The 15,516-nt window shown below is 47.5% G+C and overlaps 1 protein-coding gene across 2 annotated transcripts in view; it reads left to right on the forward strand.

Moving 5' to 3' along the window:
• Window positions 1-35: 35 nt before the first annotated feature.
• The window catches only part of SLIT3 (slit guidance ligand 3), a 597,102-nt gene continuing 581,621 nt past the window's right edge, over window positions 36-15,516 (forward strand). The window contains exon 1 of one of the 2 annotated variants that reach the window (XM_024753367.1): window positions 36-316. In XM_024753367.1, the coding sequence (XP_024609135.1) occupies window positions 120-316 (197 nt within the window). In that variant the 5' untranslated portion in view covers window positions 36-119. The remainder of the gene's footprint in view (window positions 317-15,516) is intronic. The other variant, XM_024753366.1, reaches the window with a different exon arrangement.

The raw sequence follows: 15,516 nt of genomic DNA on the forward strand, positions 1-15,516 counted from the left end.
CTCCGCGCCAACTCAGCCGCCCGCTCCCCAGGCCGCCCGTGCTCCCAGCGCACCTCCGTGGGCTCCACGCGTCTTGCCCCGCCGAGGCAACCTCCTCCGGGCGCGGGCCCCTGCACACTATGGCCCCCGGGCGGACGGAGGAAGGCGCCGCGGTGCGCGCCCGCCTGGTGCTGGCCTTCGCGCTGGCGAGTGTTCTGAGCGGCCCCCGCGCTGCCGCCTGCCCCACCAAGTGTACCTTCTCCCCCGCCAGCGTGGACTGCCACGGGCTGGGCCTCCGGGCGGTTCCCCGGGGCATCCCCCGCAACGCCGAGCGCCTGTGAGTACCCCCGCCCCGCCCTGCCTCACCCAGGCCACCCACCTGGGTCCCACAGAGGGGGCCCCCCGGCGCCAGATCCTTCCTTCTCCTTGGCCGCGCTAGTTGCATTCTCTGCCTTCACCCTCTCCTGCATCGGACCCTTCACTCTCTGAGTTGGGGGTCTGTGGCTTTGGGCAGGTCTGGGGAGAGAGGTCTCGAGGACCCCAGTGATGAGCAAAGATCAGTGTCTCTCCAGGGGTGAGAGTGCCAGACGCAGGGCCAGCTGACAGCTTCCAAGGAGAATGCTGGCAGGAGGCGAGGAGAGATGACACTGCAGACAGGGAGGTCGTAGGGCGAGGGTAAGGGGTCCGCGCTCATTAAAGAGGGGGCGAAGGAGAAAGCTGAAGGGTGATGGGCCGTCAGGGCACGGAGACAGGAGAGAGGGCCTGAGAAACTGTGACCGGCTTGGAGATCAGAATGGGCCAGCCGCTCTCTGGCTGCCCTTGCGAGGAAAGTTGAGAGTGTGTCTGAAGGTCTAACTTCTGAGGAACCGAACCAATTCAGAGTGGGTGCTTGCAAAACCCGCCCTGCCTGGAGCGCGGCCTCGGAGATGCCAAGTTGCAGCCCCGGTGAATTTTTTTATGGCTCGGTTATAAATGCCTCCCCAAACGGGCCGGAGAATGGAAATGCTGACAGCCCTTTAAATGAGACCCAGCGCTATAATCTTACAAACCGCACTCAGCCTCGGATCCTGGGCTTGGCAGCAAGAGGAGAGGCGCTTGGAGAGTGGGGTGGATTGACCCTCGTTTTAACCCCAATTGTGCAACCAAATATTTACTTTTCATATGTCAACGTTTTGGAAACATTTATCATTTTGATCCTCGGACCAATTTCAAAACTTGGACTCTGGGGTGGGCTCTTCCTAGCCTGCAGTTGGGGAGTGGGGAAGGAGGGAGAAATGGTAGAGGGGGTTGGAACTGGACTGGGAACACAGCCCAGAAGTGGGTGAGGGTTTGCTCTAGCTGGTAGATTTCTGCATGCCTTGCTCTCCCGCTGCCCCCTTCTGCACATGTCTTAGAGTAGGTGCATGGGTTTTCAAGATTCTGCCTTCTTGACTTTAGTCTGGAGGAGAGTGGGCCAGAGACTAAGATGTATTGTCCTAGAGTGTGTTATTCCTGTTAGTCACCTCCTGTCACTCCACTTCTCTTCCGCTTACTTTTTATGTGTCCCTGAGCGGAGACTCAGTAGAACTGCCTTTTTCCTGGAGCTTTCCTTTGGCTCAAGACATTTTTTTCAAGTGCCGTGATTATTCTGTGGGGTTGAACCAAACAGTCCTTGAGGGTTAGAGCTGAACCTTCATGAATATGTGTAGAAAACGAGGCTCGGAAATGTGAAATGACTTGCCTAAGGTCACACAGCAAGGGGATGGCAACAAAAGGGCAGAATCCAGGTTTCTACAGCTTAACTCAGACATTATATTCTACCATGCCAGTGAAAATCTTGTTTTAGTGGTATTTTTGGAAACCTGTAACTTATAAGCTAAACTCCTCTCCCTCCTCAACACCAGGGCCAGCCACATGAGTTAGTGAAATAATAACTGTAGCTAATGTTTAATGAATGCTTTCTGTGCCTCAGTTTGTTTACATGTGTTATCTTACTGAATCTCTACAATGATCATTAGTTACAAAGGTAATGCTTATTATTCCACTTTACAGTTAAGCCTTTTTGTCATTTGTTCAAGGTCATGTAGTAGCTAGTTAAGTGTCTGAACTCGAGCACGTCTGGCTCCTAAGTCCATACCCCCTACCACGCGGCTGGACATCCTTGGAACAAGGTTCAGCTTGGGCCAAGATCTATAAGTAGACGGTCCTGGGAGGGTTCTCTGTGGGCTGGGGTCTTAAAACAGGCACCAGTTGCTGCTGCTCCAGATACACCCTGCACACATTTGACTTGCCTTGACATTAGCTCTCCTTTTGGGGTCTTGAGTCCACTTCTCTTTGATATTCAAAATCATGTTGCATGTTTGAGACACCGAGGAGAGTGGGCCCCTCTCCTTCTAGCACGTAGGAGGTCTTCAAAAGCTGCAGGCACAGCATTGCAGCCAGCATGCCACCGTGCTACCTCTCCCAGGAGACCCAGGCAGCTGGGGGCTGCCCATCTGCTCTATAATTGAAGAGACTGGGTAGAGTCCTGGGCGTTCCCATGGGCCCCCTGCTGCCATGGCCACCGGCAGGCACTGGCGAAGTAGGAGGTGCTTTGGAATATCTGAGTCTCCTCTGCCTTTGTTCTGGTCACTGACGTCTTTTTGGTTGGGGTGCGTTGGGGTGATGCGGCTGGTTTCTCATTCTAGTCTCTTCCCTCCCCAGGAGAGGGGGCAGCCTTTACAAGCAGGCTGGGTCAGAGTTACTGCAGGGATTAGGTGCAGCCTCCCAAGAGTCCCAATACTCCTTCGTCACCCCACACCCTGTCTCAGTCAACTCACCTGTAACATTACAATTTTGCAAACTCTTGTGGGGCGGTGGCATTTCTGAGCTATGCTAAGGATTTCTTTAGTGAGGAATTTTTCATTCATTCCTCCCTTCATTCATTCAACAAACATGACTTGAGCGTCCACTGCATTCCAGTAACTGTGTATAAAATCATGGCATATACAGAAGAAAACCAGCAATCCAACTTAAAGAATGTAAGCAAACGACGGAAGAAGGAACTTTCCTTTAGTGAGCCTTTAAACTTCTCAGGGCTCATTTTTTTCATGTGGCTAAGTTTTGTCAGCACTGCCGTCAGATGCTCGGGACCTTCCGAAGATCCATTTTCTGATCTCAAATGTTTATGTTGTGTTTTATAACAAAGAGGAAACATTTTCTCCCTTCTCTGTTCCTGCTGTTCTGTCTCCCAAAGAGGCTTTTATGAAGAGGTGTGTGTGTGTGGGGAGGGAGGGTTTGTTGCTCTGGTAGTGTTGACTTGTGAGGCCTTGTCCACCCATGGCACGCCATTAAAGCAAACGTCCATGAGGATAATGGGATAATGTGGTCACCATTTGGACTTTGCTTCAGGCCTGGAATGGGGCCTGTTAAATTGTTCATAATTAAGCTGGTATCAGAGCTAGGGGTCTGTGTTGTAGCATATTCTCCATAATGTCAGCACATCACACAGAGAAACTCTCTGTTGTTTATAAACTACCGACATTTTTTTTTTCTTCCCCTCAATGGGGAGGTGACACCCACAAGAAAGCTAAATAAACGCAGAGGAGAATTCAGTGTAATTTATTATCCGTGGAGCAAAGATAGAGGACAAGGGGAGAGGAAGTGAATGGTGGTGCCTGAAACAAAACATTTACCATGGAGCACAGAGTAAACAGATGTTGCGTTTACCCTTCTGAGTACAAAAGGAGCCCACAGATGTAATTCTTCTCCAACCACAATCTCGGCCTGGAAAAAGAGGAGACAGATGAAAATGAACTCTCACGCAGGGCCCCTTTGCCTCGTCCTGCCTAAAGGCAGGCAGAGGCCTACTTCTCACCCGCAGCGAGGTGGTGGCCTGAACAGTGGAGCGGGGCAAGAGTGGACATCTTTGGTTTTTCACTTGGCTCTGGAACATGCTGGAGACTGCTGTATTTAAATAAACATTTCCTGTTTGCGAAGGAATACGGGCTAAAGGCTGAAACGTGAGAATGTGGTAACTTAATTTTCTCCATCACTCTAGATGACGGCAAGCTTCGCCGGTGGTTGGGTCCAATAAAAACCAACACCGTGTCATAGGCTTTCCCTTACTTGACCACAGAGGTCCTGAGGTCAAGTGGGAGACTTTCCAAGATGCTCAACAGCCAAGCCCTGCATCCTGGTACTGCCAGCCCTCGGGGCTAGCTCAGCGGACCGGGGGCAAGCTGGTGGGTCATGGGGCCTCTCTTGACCAACCATGGGGACGTGGCCTTTCCGGGAAGCAGTGTTCTCCTGCCGAGCCTACTGGCCTGGACGTGAGCAGCTGAACATATCCGCCTCCAGTGTGCTGTGCAACACTGAACAGATTGCTTTACCTCTCTGGGCCTCATTTTCCTAAAAGTAGAATTCTAGTATAGTCTGTGGTTTTTTGGTGTATAGTCTGTAGTTCACTGGTGAACTGTCAGGGAGGGGCCTCTTCCCCATAGCATAGAACAGCGCCTGGCACATAGTACGTTTTCAACAAGTATGTGTTGAATAAATTAATGATGAATCTCAAAAGTACGAGTCTTTAGTTCTTACAAGTGAAAGCTGGGCAGTTACAGATCTGCATTTTTTATGTATGGCTAAGGGCCACTTATTAGTAACCTATTATATGAGTTATTAAGGGTTTCTAAAATTTGTCTTTCGTGAACTAAAATGACTGCCTTACTAGAGTTACCAAGGACTCATAATGAGTGATCCACTCTGGAGTCTGGTTGCCAGACGTTGCTTAGCAACCTTGCAAAACTCCTACTATGCACATGCCCATGAAAAGAGCTAGAAATCCTGAACGCCTAAGCCATAGCACTTCCTAATCAGGAGCTCATCAGTATTATCCTGCCCTCCCTGTGGTCTTTGATTGCTGCTCTGCTTGTATTAATCGAAGTATTTGTAGGTTCACTGTTAAGTTTTGCTATTGCCATGAGCTGAGCCATGTTTATTTTGGCATTTTTGCCACTTTGATTGTTATTTTGTTTCTCCCCAGTTCTGTTTGTTGTCACTGAGTGCTTTCTCCCCTGGAAAGTGAGAACAGTGGGTCCGAGAGCGGTGGGATCTTTTGCACTGAGTGGGACGTGCAAGAAGGTTTCAGAGCCCCATGTCTTCTGGTTCAGGCCTGGGCTCTGGAGATAAGACAGCTCTGGTTTAAATTCTGGCTCTGTTACATCTTTGCTGTTGCACCTGGGGCGGGTCACTCCGCTCCTCTGGGCTGCTGTCTGTTTAATCCCTTTGTACCATATTTCCATGCCTGTAATAGGGGGATGGTAATCCCGCTGGCCCTGCGGAAATGCTGTGAATGTGGCCCGAGGCAATCCATGTGATGCACTCAGCACAACGCCCAGTCCGTTGCTTTTCCACCTACCATTCCTTACTTGTAAAGGGCGAAGAGTAAATGGTCCTCTGGGGGGCGATTACATGAAATAATGCACAGGAAGTGCTTAACACAGTACCTGGCACACAGGCCTCCACGAACGCTTAATGATAGTGACCACAGCTGTCACTTCCATTTCTTCGTCTTGGGCCCCATCCAGCTGGAAGTTTGGAGATGGCCACTTGAAGTGTGCCTGTCGAGGCAAGTTCCTCGCCTGCACGTAGGCTCTGCCCAGACTCCCTGTGCCTGGTTCCCTCCCTCTCCTCCCCAGCTAAGCCCAGGTTGGCCTCTGTTCCATAAAACGGGGATTACGGTTGAAGTGGTTTATATCTTTTCCATGGGCATGGTGCTTTGTGGTATATTTAAATAAGGAATGCATTTTATTGATTTATTTTGGGGGGGTCAGATTTTCATGGGGAATTTTTGGCCCTGACTCTTTATTTTTCAATGCTCATTCCTTCCGTCTTTCCCTAAATACCTCCTTTTACTGACTTCCCGTGTCTGCCTCTGTTACCGCTTTTACTTGAAACAGCTGTATTTACTAGCATGCTCCACCCTCATTATGTAAGGTGGTCTTAACCCTTTTTAGAACTGCTGGAAAAACAAAACAACAAACACAAAAAAATAACAAGGTATGGTTTTTCCTGAGAGGTTTTCTGAACCACCACTCATTCTGGATACAGTAGATCAGAGGGTGCCCTGCTGTGGTTTCTGGTGTTGCGTTTTCAAGGCTCTCCATTGTTCGTGATTCTCCAGCCTTAAATTTAAATCCATCTTACTCAGGTGGGAAGAGCTCATAATAAGAATCCTCTGCTTGGAGACCTAGATTGGTATTTTGCTGGTGCTGGTCTGCCAAAGGCTATGCTCTCCTTCCCACTCTCTGTGGTCTCCGTTGGTCTGTTGCTAGCACCATGTTTGATACAGCCGTTCCCTGGGAAACAGTGTCCCGAGTGTGTGATTAAAAATCCTCAATTTACCATTTAACTAGCTGGGTGACCTCAGTTTCCTCATTTATAAAATGGGAATAATAATAATACCCCTTCATAGGATGCTGTGAGTATAGACTACCTGAATCACAGTGCATCCTCCATAAATACGCCTATCATTTTGATTACCATAATTCTTGCTGACTGTAGTCTTCCTTCCATAGCACGCTCAAGATAAAACCTGATTTGGAAAAATATGGATTTTCAAGGTTGAAGGGGGTCCTCCTGTCCAAGTTCCAACCATGTACAGGTTGATATTCCACCAGCACAACTTTGGAGAAAGTGGTCATTCTCCTTGGTTTGATTACATTTGGTGGTGAGGCACTCAGTGCTTCCTAGGGCAATTTATTCTATTTTTAAAAGCAGTTCTAAGAAGAAATTTTTCTTTGTTTGGGGGTTGAACTTATCTCCCATTACTTGTTATTACATAGAGCAAGCAGAATCCTTTTCCCAAATGATAGGATTTCAAACGTCTTATTGCTCTTGCATTTCTCACCACCCACTTACCCAAGTCTTCCCTTTTCTCCATAAACTTTTATAATCACCTCAACTATTCTGTGCGTGTTAGACTTTGAGACAGGCACTCTCCCTATTCCTAGTTATGTTCCTCTAAATAGATTCCAATTCTCTTTGCCTTATATTAGTTGGGATGAGACCTTCCACTCTCTTGTTATCTTACCTTCTATCAGTGCATGCTAAAGGGACCTCTTCACTTTGCACAGCCACCGCCCCTGCGTTGGCTCATTTTGACCCAGCTGTTCACTGCATCCCCAATGTCTCCCCAACCCTCCCTGCCGTTGATCCTATTTCCGCCCCCCCCCCAAATCCCAGATTTGTGCACTTGACCTTTTGGCGTCTAAGTGCAACACTTTGCATTTATCCTAATTAAATTTTGGCAAATAGTTTCATTTCATCAGCTTTTCAGGAACATTTCTATTTTGATTTTCCCTTCTAGCATAATAACCACTCCTCTCCTCATTTCCTCTGCAGTTTTAGTGAGCTTGCCCTACAGATCTTTATCCAGGTTGTCAGTATAATCAACAAGAGTTCTCTCTGCTTTTTTCCAAGTCTTTCTGTGGTCTGGGGTGTGGATTACAAAAATACATTGTCCTGTTCTTTCCTGCTGGGGTAGATAAAAATGTTGAGGTCTTATTAGCCTGTAGCATCTTCTTTCCCTGGGGTTCTGTTCGTATTTTCTCTGGAATGATTTCCTATTAATGTTTAATTCCCCTGTTTGTTGCATTTTCTCGAAACTCTTGGTTTCTTGTAGCCTTTTCCTTCATGCCGTTTGCTTCATCCTTGTTCTGTCAGGCTGGTGCCAGAAGCCCCATCAGCATGGGATGTGGGGTGTGTGTGTGTGTGTGTGTGTGTGTGTGTGTGTGTGTGTGTGTGTTGATGGGTACATGTGTGTTATTCTCTCCTGTAAAATATTTGAGCCTGAGAAATTGGACCCTTCTTTCAGCAGCATGGCTCAGCTGAGAAGCCTGAGTTTCTCAAAGTGGTTTCCTTTACCATCCGGGGCACCCACTGGCACAGGGCTCATTTGCTTGAGTAGTGCTTGGAATGAATGTGATGGAGGATGAAGCAGAGAGGGCTGAGGCACTCCCAACATCTTTGTAAATAATAACAACGACAATCGCCACCACCATGACAGCTCCCATTTATGGAGCCCTTCTTTGCGCCTGGCGCTTTTCTCACCCTTTATATGCATGGCCTCAATCTTCGGACGATCATGTGAGACAGGAACTCATTGTGTCCCCATTTTACAGTTAAGGAAACAAAGTCAGAGAGGTGAAGTAACTTCCTCAGGTGGGAGAAGTGGAGCCAGGGTTTATCCAGGCAGGCTGGTCTCTGGTCTGCGCTCCAACCACTGGTCATGTCATTCCTCCCCCAGGTTAAGTCAGCCGCCCTTACCTGTCTTCTAAACCCAATTCTCAAAGAACAGCCAGAAGAAAAAGAAAACAACAATGATATCCAGTCGAATCAGGGAGAACCTGTTTGATGTAAGGCATCCTGAGAGGGGTGCCAAGGCTGTGTTCTGGACACCTGGCAAAGGAGCCATCCTGTCCAGCTTGGGGAAGTAGGTGACATTCGAATTGGAGCTTGAGGGTGAATAGGGTTCCCATGGGTAGAAGTGGGAACGTGGTTTAGATTCGCAGAAGTTCACGGTCGCATGGAACCTAAGAGGGCCTGAGCCCCATTTAAAATGACAGGAGCTGCGCTTAAGGCAGTTTTATCTAACAGGGGAGTTTAGGGCTGAATCCAGTCTTAGGAAGAATATCACCATAGTTATGTGGCTAATTATTATGATTTTTTGTTTTGGATTTGAGGGGATAAACTCTCCAGGAACAGTTCTGATGAGCCTTCTTGACCAATATATTCCCCCACGAGTATCTGCCTAGCTTTTGCCAGGGATCGCCTTCCTTTTCCGTTAGTTGTACAACTTGCCTTCTTTCCGCCATGATCTCTGGACTCCTGCCACCCTGAGATCGGGTCCTGCTGGTGCAGGATGCGTATAAGATGCATCCTGGCTGGACTAAATGTGACCTCACTTTTCACGGTCTTATCACTACTTGTGTGGGCTCATACTTCTCTTCTCTTGTCCGAAATGCCAGTCTTGAGTTCCTGACCCCTGATTCATTCTGCACTTTGGCAGCAGTGTGCGTTGTCATTCCTGAAAGTCTGCCAGCATATTTCACCACCCACCTTGACTCCCTCTTGAGTTTTTCAGCCTCCCTAGTTACTGTCTGCTACCTAGCATACCCACCCTTTGCTCCCCTGCCCTCAATTAGTGTAGACCCTGGCTCGGGTCTGTCTGCATAGTATGTCCGTGGTCCTCTTCTAATCTGAGGCTTATGGGCTTGACCATGGACTTGTGCATCTTGTGTATCTCTCCTGGAGCCTGAGCGGCTCCTGGCCCCTGCCTTGACCCTTCCAGATTGGCTTCTTGCCCGATCCTGCCCTCTGTGTAGCTCTCCATTGCCTAGTACTGAATTTGGACTTTGACCATCTAAGCTTCAGTTCCTGAGATTGGATTTTCGTAGGATCTTCATTGGAGACTGGAGACTCCCAATCCATGGCTGTGTCCGGAAAACAACTTCAGACTTCATCTTCATGGCCATCTGAAGCCTTTTATGATGCCCAGGGTGGTGTGTAGAGGTCCTCTGGGGCTGGACTCTGTGAATGATGAATTACATACAACATGCTCTTAAACTCCCTGCAGCCCAAGCAGAGAACAGAGCAGATTCTTTCTGTGATTGAAAAGCTCAGCAATGATGATTTCATTGGAGAGCTGTCCTGCTCAGAAATGTGTTACAAAAGTTTCTGGACCATCTAGCACTTTCCTGATATTCTTTTTCTCCTCTGCATCTCTGCCAAGCTCTAGAACATAGGTAGAAAGTGTTTTATACATTGGGTTTCGAAGGGGTCTGAATGGGAAACCAGTGGAGAGTATGGTGTGATATAACCTTTAATGAGGAAAAAGACCTAGGTGGAATCCTGGTTTCCATCCATTTTTTTTTAACTGCAGAAATTTATAGGAGTATCTTTCTGAGTCTTAATCATCTCATCTGTAACCTTTAGAATGGTGGGAATAACACTTCTCTCACAGATCTGATGCAAGGTTTCACTGAGATCAGATGTCTGCAAATGTCTCCTAAATCTAGTGCCGTGGGAATACCTTACTGATTCCACCCACAATATCTAAATCCTGCATCTGAAAGGTGATCAGGGTTCATCTTAGAATCTTATATTTACAGGTGAGGAAACTCAGCGGACTCAAAGGCCTTGCTCAGGGTCACCCATGTTTTTGAACTTTTATTGGGGTTTTCCTTTTCATTTATCAAGATGCATCTTTTACAAATGCACACATAGCCTCACACCAATGTCGGCAATCCAAGTGGGTGGAGTTGAGAGGACTTTTTGCCTTAGTAATTAATAAGTGGCAGTTTCCAAGAATGTAGAACCAGGGGCTTCCCTGGTGGTGCAGTGGTTAAGAATCTGCCTGCCAGTGCAGGGGACACGGGTTCGAGCCCTGGTCCAGGAAGATCCCACGTGCCGCGGAGCAACTAAGCCCGCGAGCCACAACTACTGAGCCTGTGCTCTAGAGCCCGCGTGCCACGCTACTGAAGCCCGCGCGCCTAGAGCCCATGCTCCGCAACAAGAGAAGCCACCGCAGTGAGAAGCCCACACACCACAACGAAGAGTAGCCCCCGCTAGCTGCAACTAGAGAAAGCCCGCACGCAGCAACGAAGACCCAACGCGGCCAAAAGTAAAATAAATTTATTAAAAAAAAAAAAAGAGGACAGGCACAAATTATTCTGGGAAAAAGGGGCTCTGTGAAGGATGCAGTCATTTAAAGGAGCTATTTGTTGAGTGCCTACAATGATGACTAAGGCAAGTGAAATGTCCTCATCACTGGAACAGCTCAAAATAATGTGGAAATCAATCTGGGCTATCCTTTCCCACCAAGTGACTGACAAGGCGAAGGCCACCACGCTAGGTTCAGAGAGGACATTTATGGGGTGTTGGGGGAAATGAAGGATGGGACACCAAGCCCTCAGGAACCACTGATGAAAGCAAGCCCTACTCATCCCTTTTAGTGGGTATAAATATGTAGAAAACCTCACACATCATAAAAAAAAAAAAAAAAGAACAAGAAGAATAAAAAAAAAAACTCATGGGGAAAATATTAATCTGAGAACAATTGTATCCGAGAAAGAATTCCAGTATGCCTCCGCAGCTGGCTGGCAAACAGCACAAGTTCTGCATTTTATTAGAGTCCTAACTCTGCGTAGAACACTGACCTTATTTGAGAAGCATTTCATAAACACTGACGCACAGCGCAGCAGTATTTGAGGCCATGAAGAGATACAGGGCCTCCTTTGGGAGGCCAGCTGCCCCTCCTGGGCTAGTCCAGCTGTAACCAGACCACTGGCCATTGTTTCCCTGTGGTGCGCACTCACTCATTCTTCTCTCTTAGGTTTAACAAAGCAGGTAGGAGATTTCCCAGGGGAAAATGAGGGACGGCGGGGGCTTTGGATGGAAACTGGCTGTTTGGGCAGGTTTGCCTAGGCGTGGGGAAGGTGATAGGGAAGACCTATCACTTTGAGGGGAGGGGTCTGAGAACTTTCATTTGGCCCAGTTTCTTTTTGGAGATCTCGTCTTGTGCCTGGAGACGTGTGCTGTGCATGGGTGTAGGAGGGTGGCTCCTGGGTGGCCTTCCCCGATCCTCCGGAAGGGAGGACCTGGGGCTTGCAGTAGCCCTAAGAAATGCATGCACTACATCTCCTCCTGCTAGAAGTTGGCACTTTTCTTTCCATCTGCTGCCAGCTTACAAGTCCTGAATTTCTGCCATGGAACTCGGTTCTGTCCCTCCCTCTCTCATTTCCTCCCCTAGCCAAGAGGGTTTCAGGCTTTTGAAGTATCTCTGGAGATCATCTGGTCTACCCACTCCCCACTGCTCTCAACCCACCTGGACGGAGACATGTCTTGGAGCTGTGATCGGTGGGGACCTCAGCTTTGTGGCGTGAGCTGCCCTCATGAGAAGTTTGTCCTGCCTTCATTTCATCCTTCATCACAGCATTTGGGCCTCGATAACAATCACTCAGAGCCATAGGAGGCCTCTGCCAATCGGGGAAACTAGGGAGATGGACGAGGGACCAAATCTAGTACAAACAATATGGAATAATGTAGAACCAAAGGAGAGGCACCAAATGGGTGACTTGGGATTTCAGAGCCTATCCTGAGGGCTCCAGGCACCAAGGTAGCTTGATTACGGTCTAGAAAGGGAAAATCCCTGATCAAAAAGACAGCTGGGAAACAGGACTAGAGCAGAAATCCAAAATGGGAAGGCCAGTCGCTTCATGGGAGTTTTTAACGACTCTAGTGCCGCCCCTCCCTTCTAATTACTTCGTACCACAAGATGGTAACCAATCTGCTCTGTTTACTCTGTTTAGGTGTACCTTTTAATACTTTCCGAAACATTTCCCATAAGCTTCTTCCTGCCATGTGCCCTCTTCGTGTGTTCTAGAAATTTTGCAAAGACCTAAATCTCCTCTGGGTTCTTTCCCGACTGGAGCTGCATGCTGATTCGAGCCATATTCAGCCAGGAAGCTCTCTTTCCGTCTTTAAAACAAGAAACATCTCCTTCTGAGAAGACTGCACTACAGTTTTCTTTGTGTTGCTAACGAACAAAGAGGCCCCATTGCAAAACAGCATTTCATGAGCAGAGTGGGGCTGAGGGCACCTCTTGCCAAATGTGACTGTGTGTAGTTGTGTGGGCGTGTGGCGGGGAAAACGGCTTTGTCAAGAGGAGGGCAGAAGGGAGGCAGCTCTGGGGAATTTTTAGCAGCATGGTGTAGTAGAAAGAATGTTTGCCTGGGAATTTGGAGACCTGGCTGTACCTCTGACATACCGTGTGACCTTGGACAAGTCACTTGATCTCTCTGGGCCTCAGTTTCCTCGTCTTATAAGGGGATGAAAGGAGTAGACTGGACGATCTCCAAGGATCATGTTAGCCCTATGCATCTTTACTTCTAGGGGCTGGGATTTGGGGTTTAGACTGGAGCCAATATCCAACCAACCCAAGGGACTTTCTGGAGGCAGTAGAGAGGCCAGGACAGCTGCTTCAGGGAGTGGCTGGTCCTTGATTAAGGCTCAAATAATTAGCTCAGTTCCACAGTAAGCCTTCTGAAATTAAGAAAGAAAAAGATGTTTAGTTTCAAAAATAGCATGTTTCTTAAGACTGATTGGATTTGGGCTTTGTAGACTTTCTGCAAAGACAGAATTTCCCTTCCTCTATAGCAGAGCAGTTTACAGTATTGATGCTGGAATCAGTGTGATCTGGGCTTGAATGCCATCACTAGCTAAAGCAATCCTGGGCATGTTCTTTAACAATCACCTGCTTCCTTGGGCTGCTGGAGGATCAAATGAGGTGATACATGTCAAGCTTAGAGGACAGTGCCTGGCATTAAATATCCACTCAAAAAGCCATTATTCTGATTACCTATTACTGATTAACAAACCACCCCAGAACTTAGTGTTGTAAAGCAATGGCCATTTTATTATGCTCCATGATGCTTTGGGTCAGGGTTTAAGACATGGTTCAGTAGGGTGGCTTGTGTCTGCTCCCTGATGTATGAGGCATCATCTAGAGAATGGGAATGACTGGGGGAGACTTGAATGGGTGGCTCCTAGAATCATCTGCAGGCTGTTCACTCATATGTCTGGCACCCAGGTGGTTTGACTCGAAGGCTGGGCTCCATTGGGGGTGTTGACCAGAGTGCCCACACGTGACCTCTCTATGTGGCTTGAGCTTCCTTGAAGCATGGCAGCCTTAGAGTGACCTAACATCTTACATGGAGGCCCAGAGCTCTAAGAATGGTTGTGTCAGTACACAACCCAGAAGTCGCCTGGCTTTTTATGAACTGGTCTTAGAAGTAACATAGTATTCCTTCTGCTGTATTCTGTTGCTCTAAGCAACACAAGCTAGCCCAGGTTAACGTGTAGGAACCACTTCTCCAAGGAAGAAGTCCCAAAGAATTTGTGGCCATGTCTAAAAAACTCTACAGCCATGTAATTATCATCGTTATTTTCTATACTGTGTAACTAATCTCCTAACTAGATTAAAAGCTTCTTGAGGGCAGGAGCTATGTTTCTCTGTGGGCTTTGTACAATGCTTGTGAAAATAAAACTAAGTCAACACATTAAAAAAAATCAAATTGAATTAGATAGGCAGGAGGTTTGCTGGAAAGTCCCTGAGCTTTAAAGCCAGGGCTTTAAAGCTTTTAAGCCCTGCATACTAGGGTCTGTAGATACCTAGATCTGGGAAGAAAGCCTCACAGGATACAGAACTGGCCCTTTGGCAAGGAGCCAGCTTGGGAGAGTGCTCTGTTTGAACACATCTGCAATTGAATTGTAATGGCCCCTGTTCGCTTTTGACCCCAGAGCGCCCTCGGCTTCCTTGATTTCTTTTTTCCTTTGGGACTATCCTCTTCCTTACTGCTGTGTAACTACAGGCAAACATGCTAACTCTTACCTGTGTCTGTTTTTGTTTTTGCTTTTTTTTTGAAAAGTGTTGTTTTCCTGGCTCAAAGTTGGCAAAGCTCTACCAGCCTTGTCTGTGTGGTGCCAGGCCAGGACACCGGGTCTCATTTTTCCAGGTAGTTTCTGGGACCCGAGCTCTGTTAGGAGCTTCTCCTTTTCTTCCCTAAGATCTCCTAAAATCCTTTAAAAAAAAAAGTCTAGATAATCTGATAAAATAAATTGACTGTGTTCTTAGAAAAATGCACAAACTCACAATATTTTGCAAATGATTTTGAGGCCATTCGTGGCCACTTTTCCGATGGCAACTTTCTTCTGAATGACCCTATCTGTTTCATTGATTTTGATTACAGAGGCTTCCGGGTTTTTGCTGAGTTCTCCTTGAAGTTCATAGTGTACCTGTGAGACTGTCTTATGTCTTCTTGCTTACTTGCATACGTCCCTCCATTCCCTCCATCATAGTAGACGTGTTGTGTTGTGGCTGCCCAGGATTCAGTCTTGCTTCCTAGAGGAATATTGTCTTTTGCACTCACAGGATACAGTCTGGTGGATTTGTAATCAGGGACCTTGCCTTCTCCTAGTCAAGGGATGAGCTCATGACCCAAGTCAGGTCTGTCTGGTGCTTCCTCCCTGGAACTGGAATCTGAACCAGAGGGACAAAGAGACTGGACATGATGGCTTGCCAGATCATCTAAGCACTTGTGCAGGGACGAGACGTGCCTGCTTTCCTTTTTCCCAGACCTGTTTTTAAGATACCCATTGAATCCAGAAGACCCTGATCGCCTGCTAGTGAATTCCCGTTTGCTCAAGTTCACAAACTTACAACCAAATAACTCTAACTGAGAAAGCCACAGATAGCAAACTTCTGGGAGAAAGTGGCATAATGAGAAAGATTATGCCTGGCATTTGGAGATGGGCAGACCCCGGTCTGAATCACAGTTTTACCATTCACCAGCTGGGTGCCCTTAGGCAGGTTCACTTTGCTCTTAGGATGTCAGCATCATTGTAAAATAATGATAATGAGTCCTGAAATCCTGATTCTCAAACTTGGTTGCACGTTGGAATCACCTGGGGAGATTTAAAAGTTACTGATGCCTGGGTCCCATCCCCAGTGATTCTGATTTA

The sequence above is a fragment of the Neophocaena asiaeorientalis genome, unplaced genomic scaffold (assembly GCF_003031525.2).
Source record: "Neophocaena asiaeorientalis asiaeorientalis breed wild unplaced genomic scaffold, Neophocaena_asiaeorientalis_V1.1 scaffold268, whole genome shotgun sequence".
NCBI lineage: Eukaryota > Metazoa > Chordata > Mammalia > Artiodactyla > Phocoenidae > Neophocaena > Neophocaena asiaeorientalis.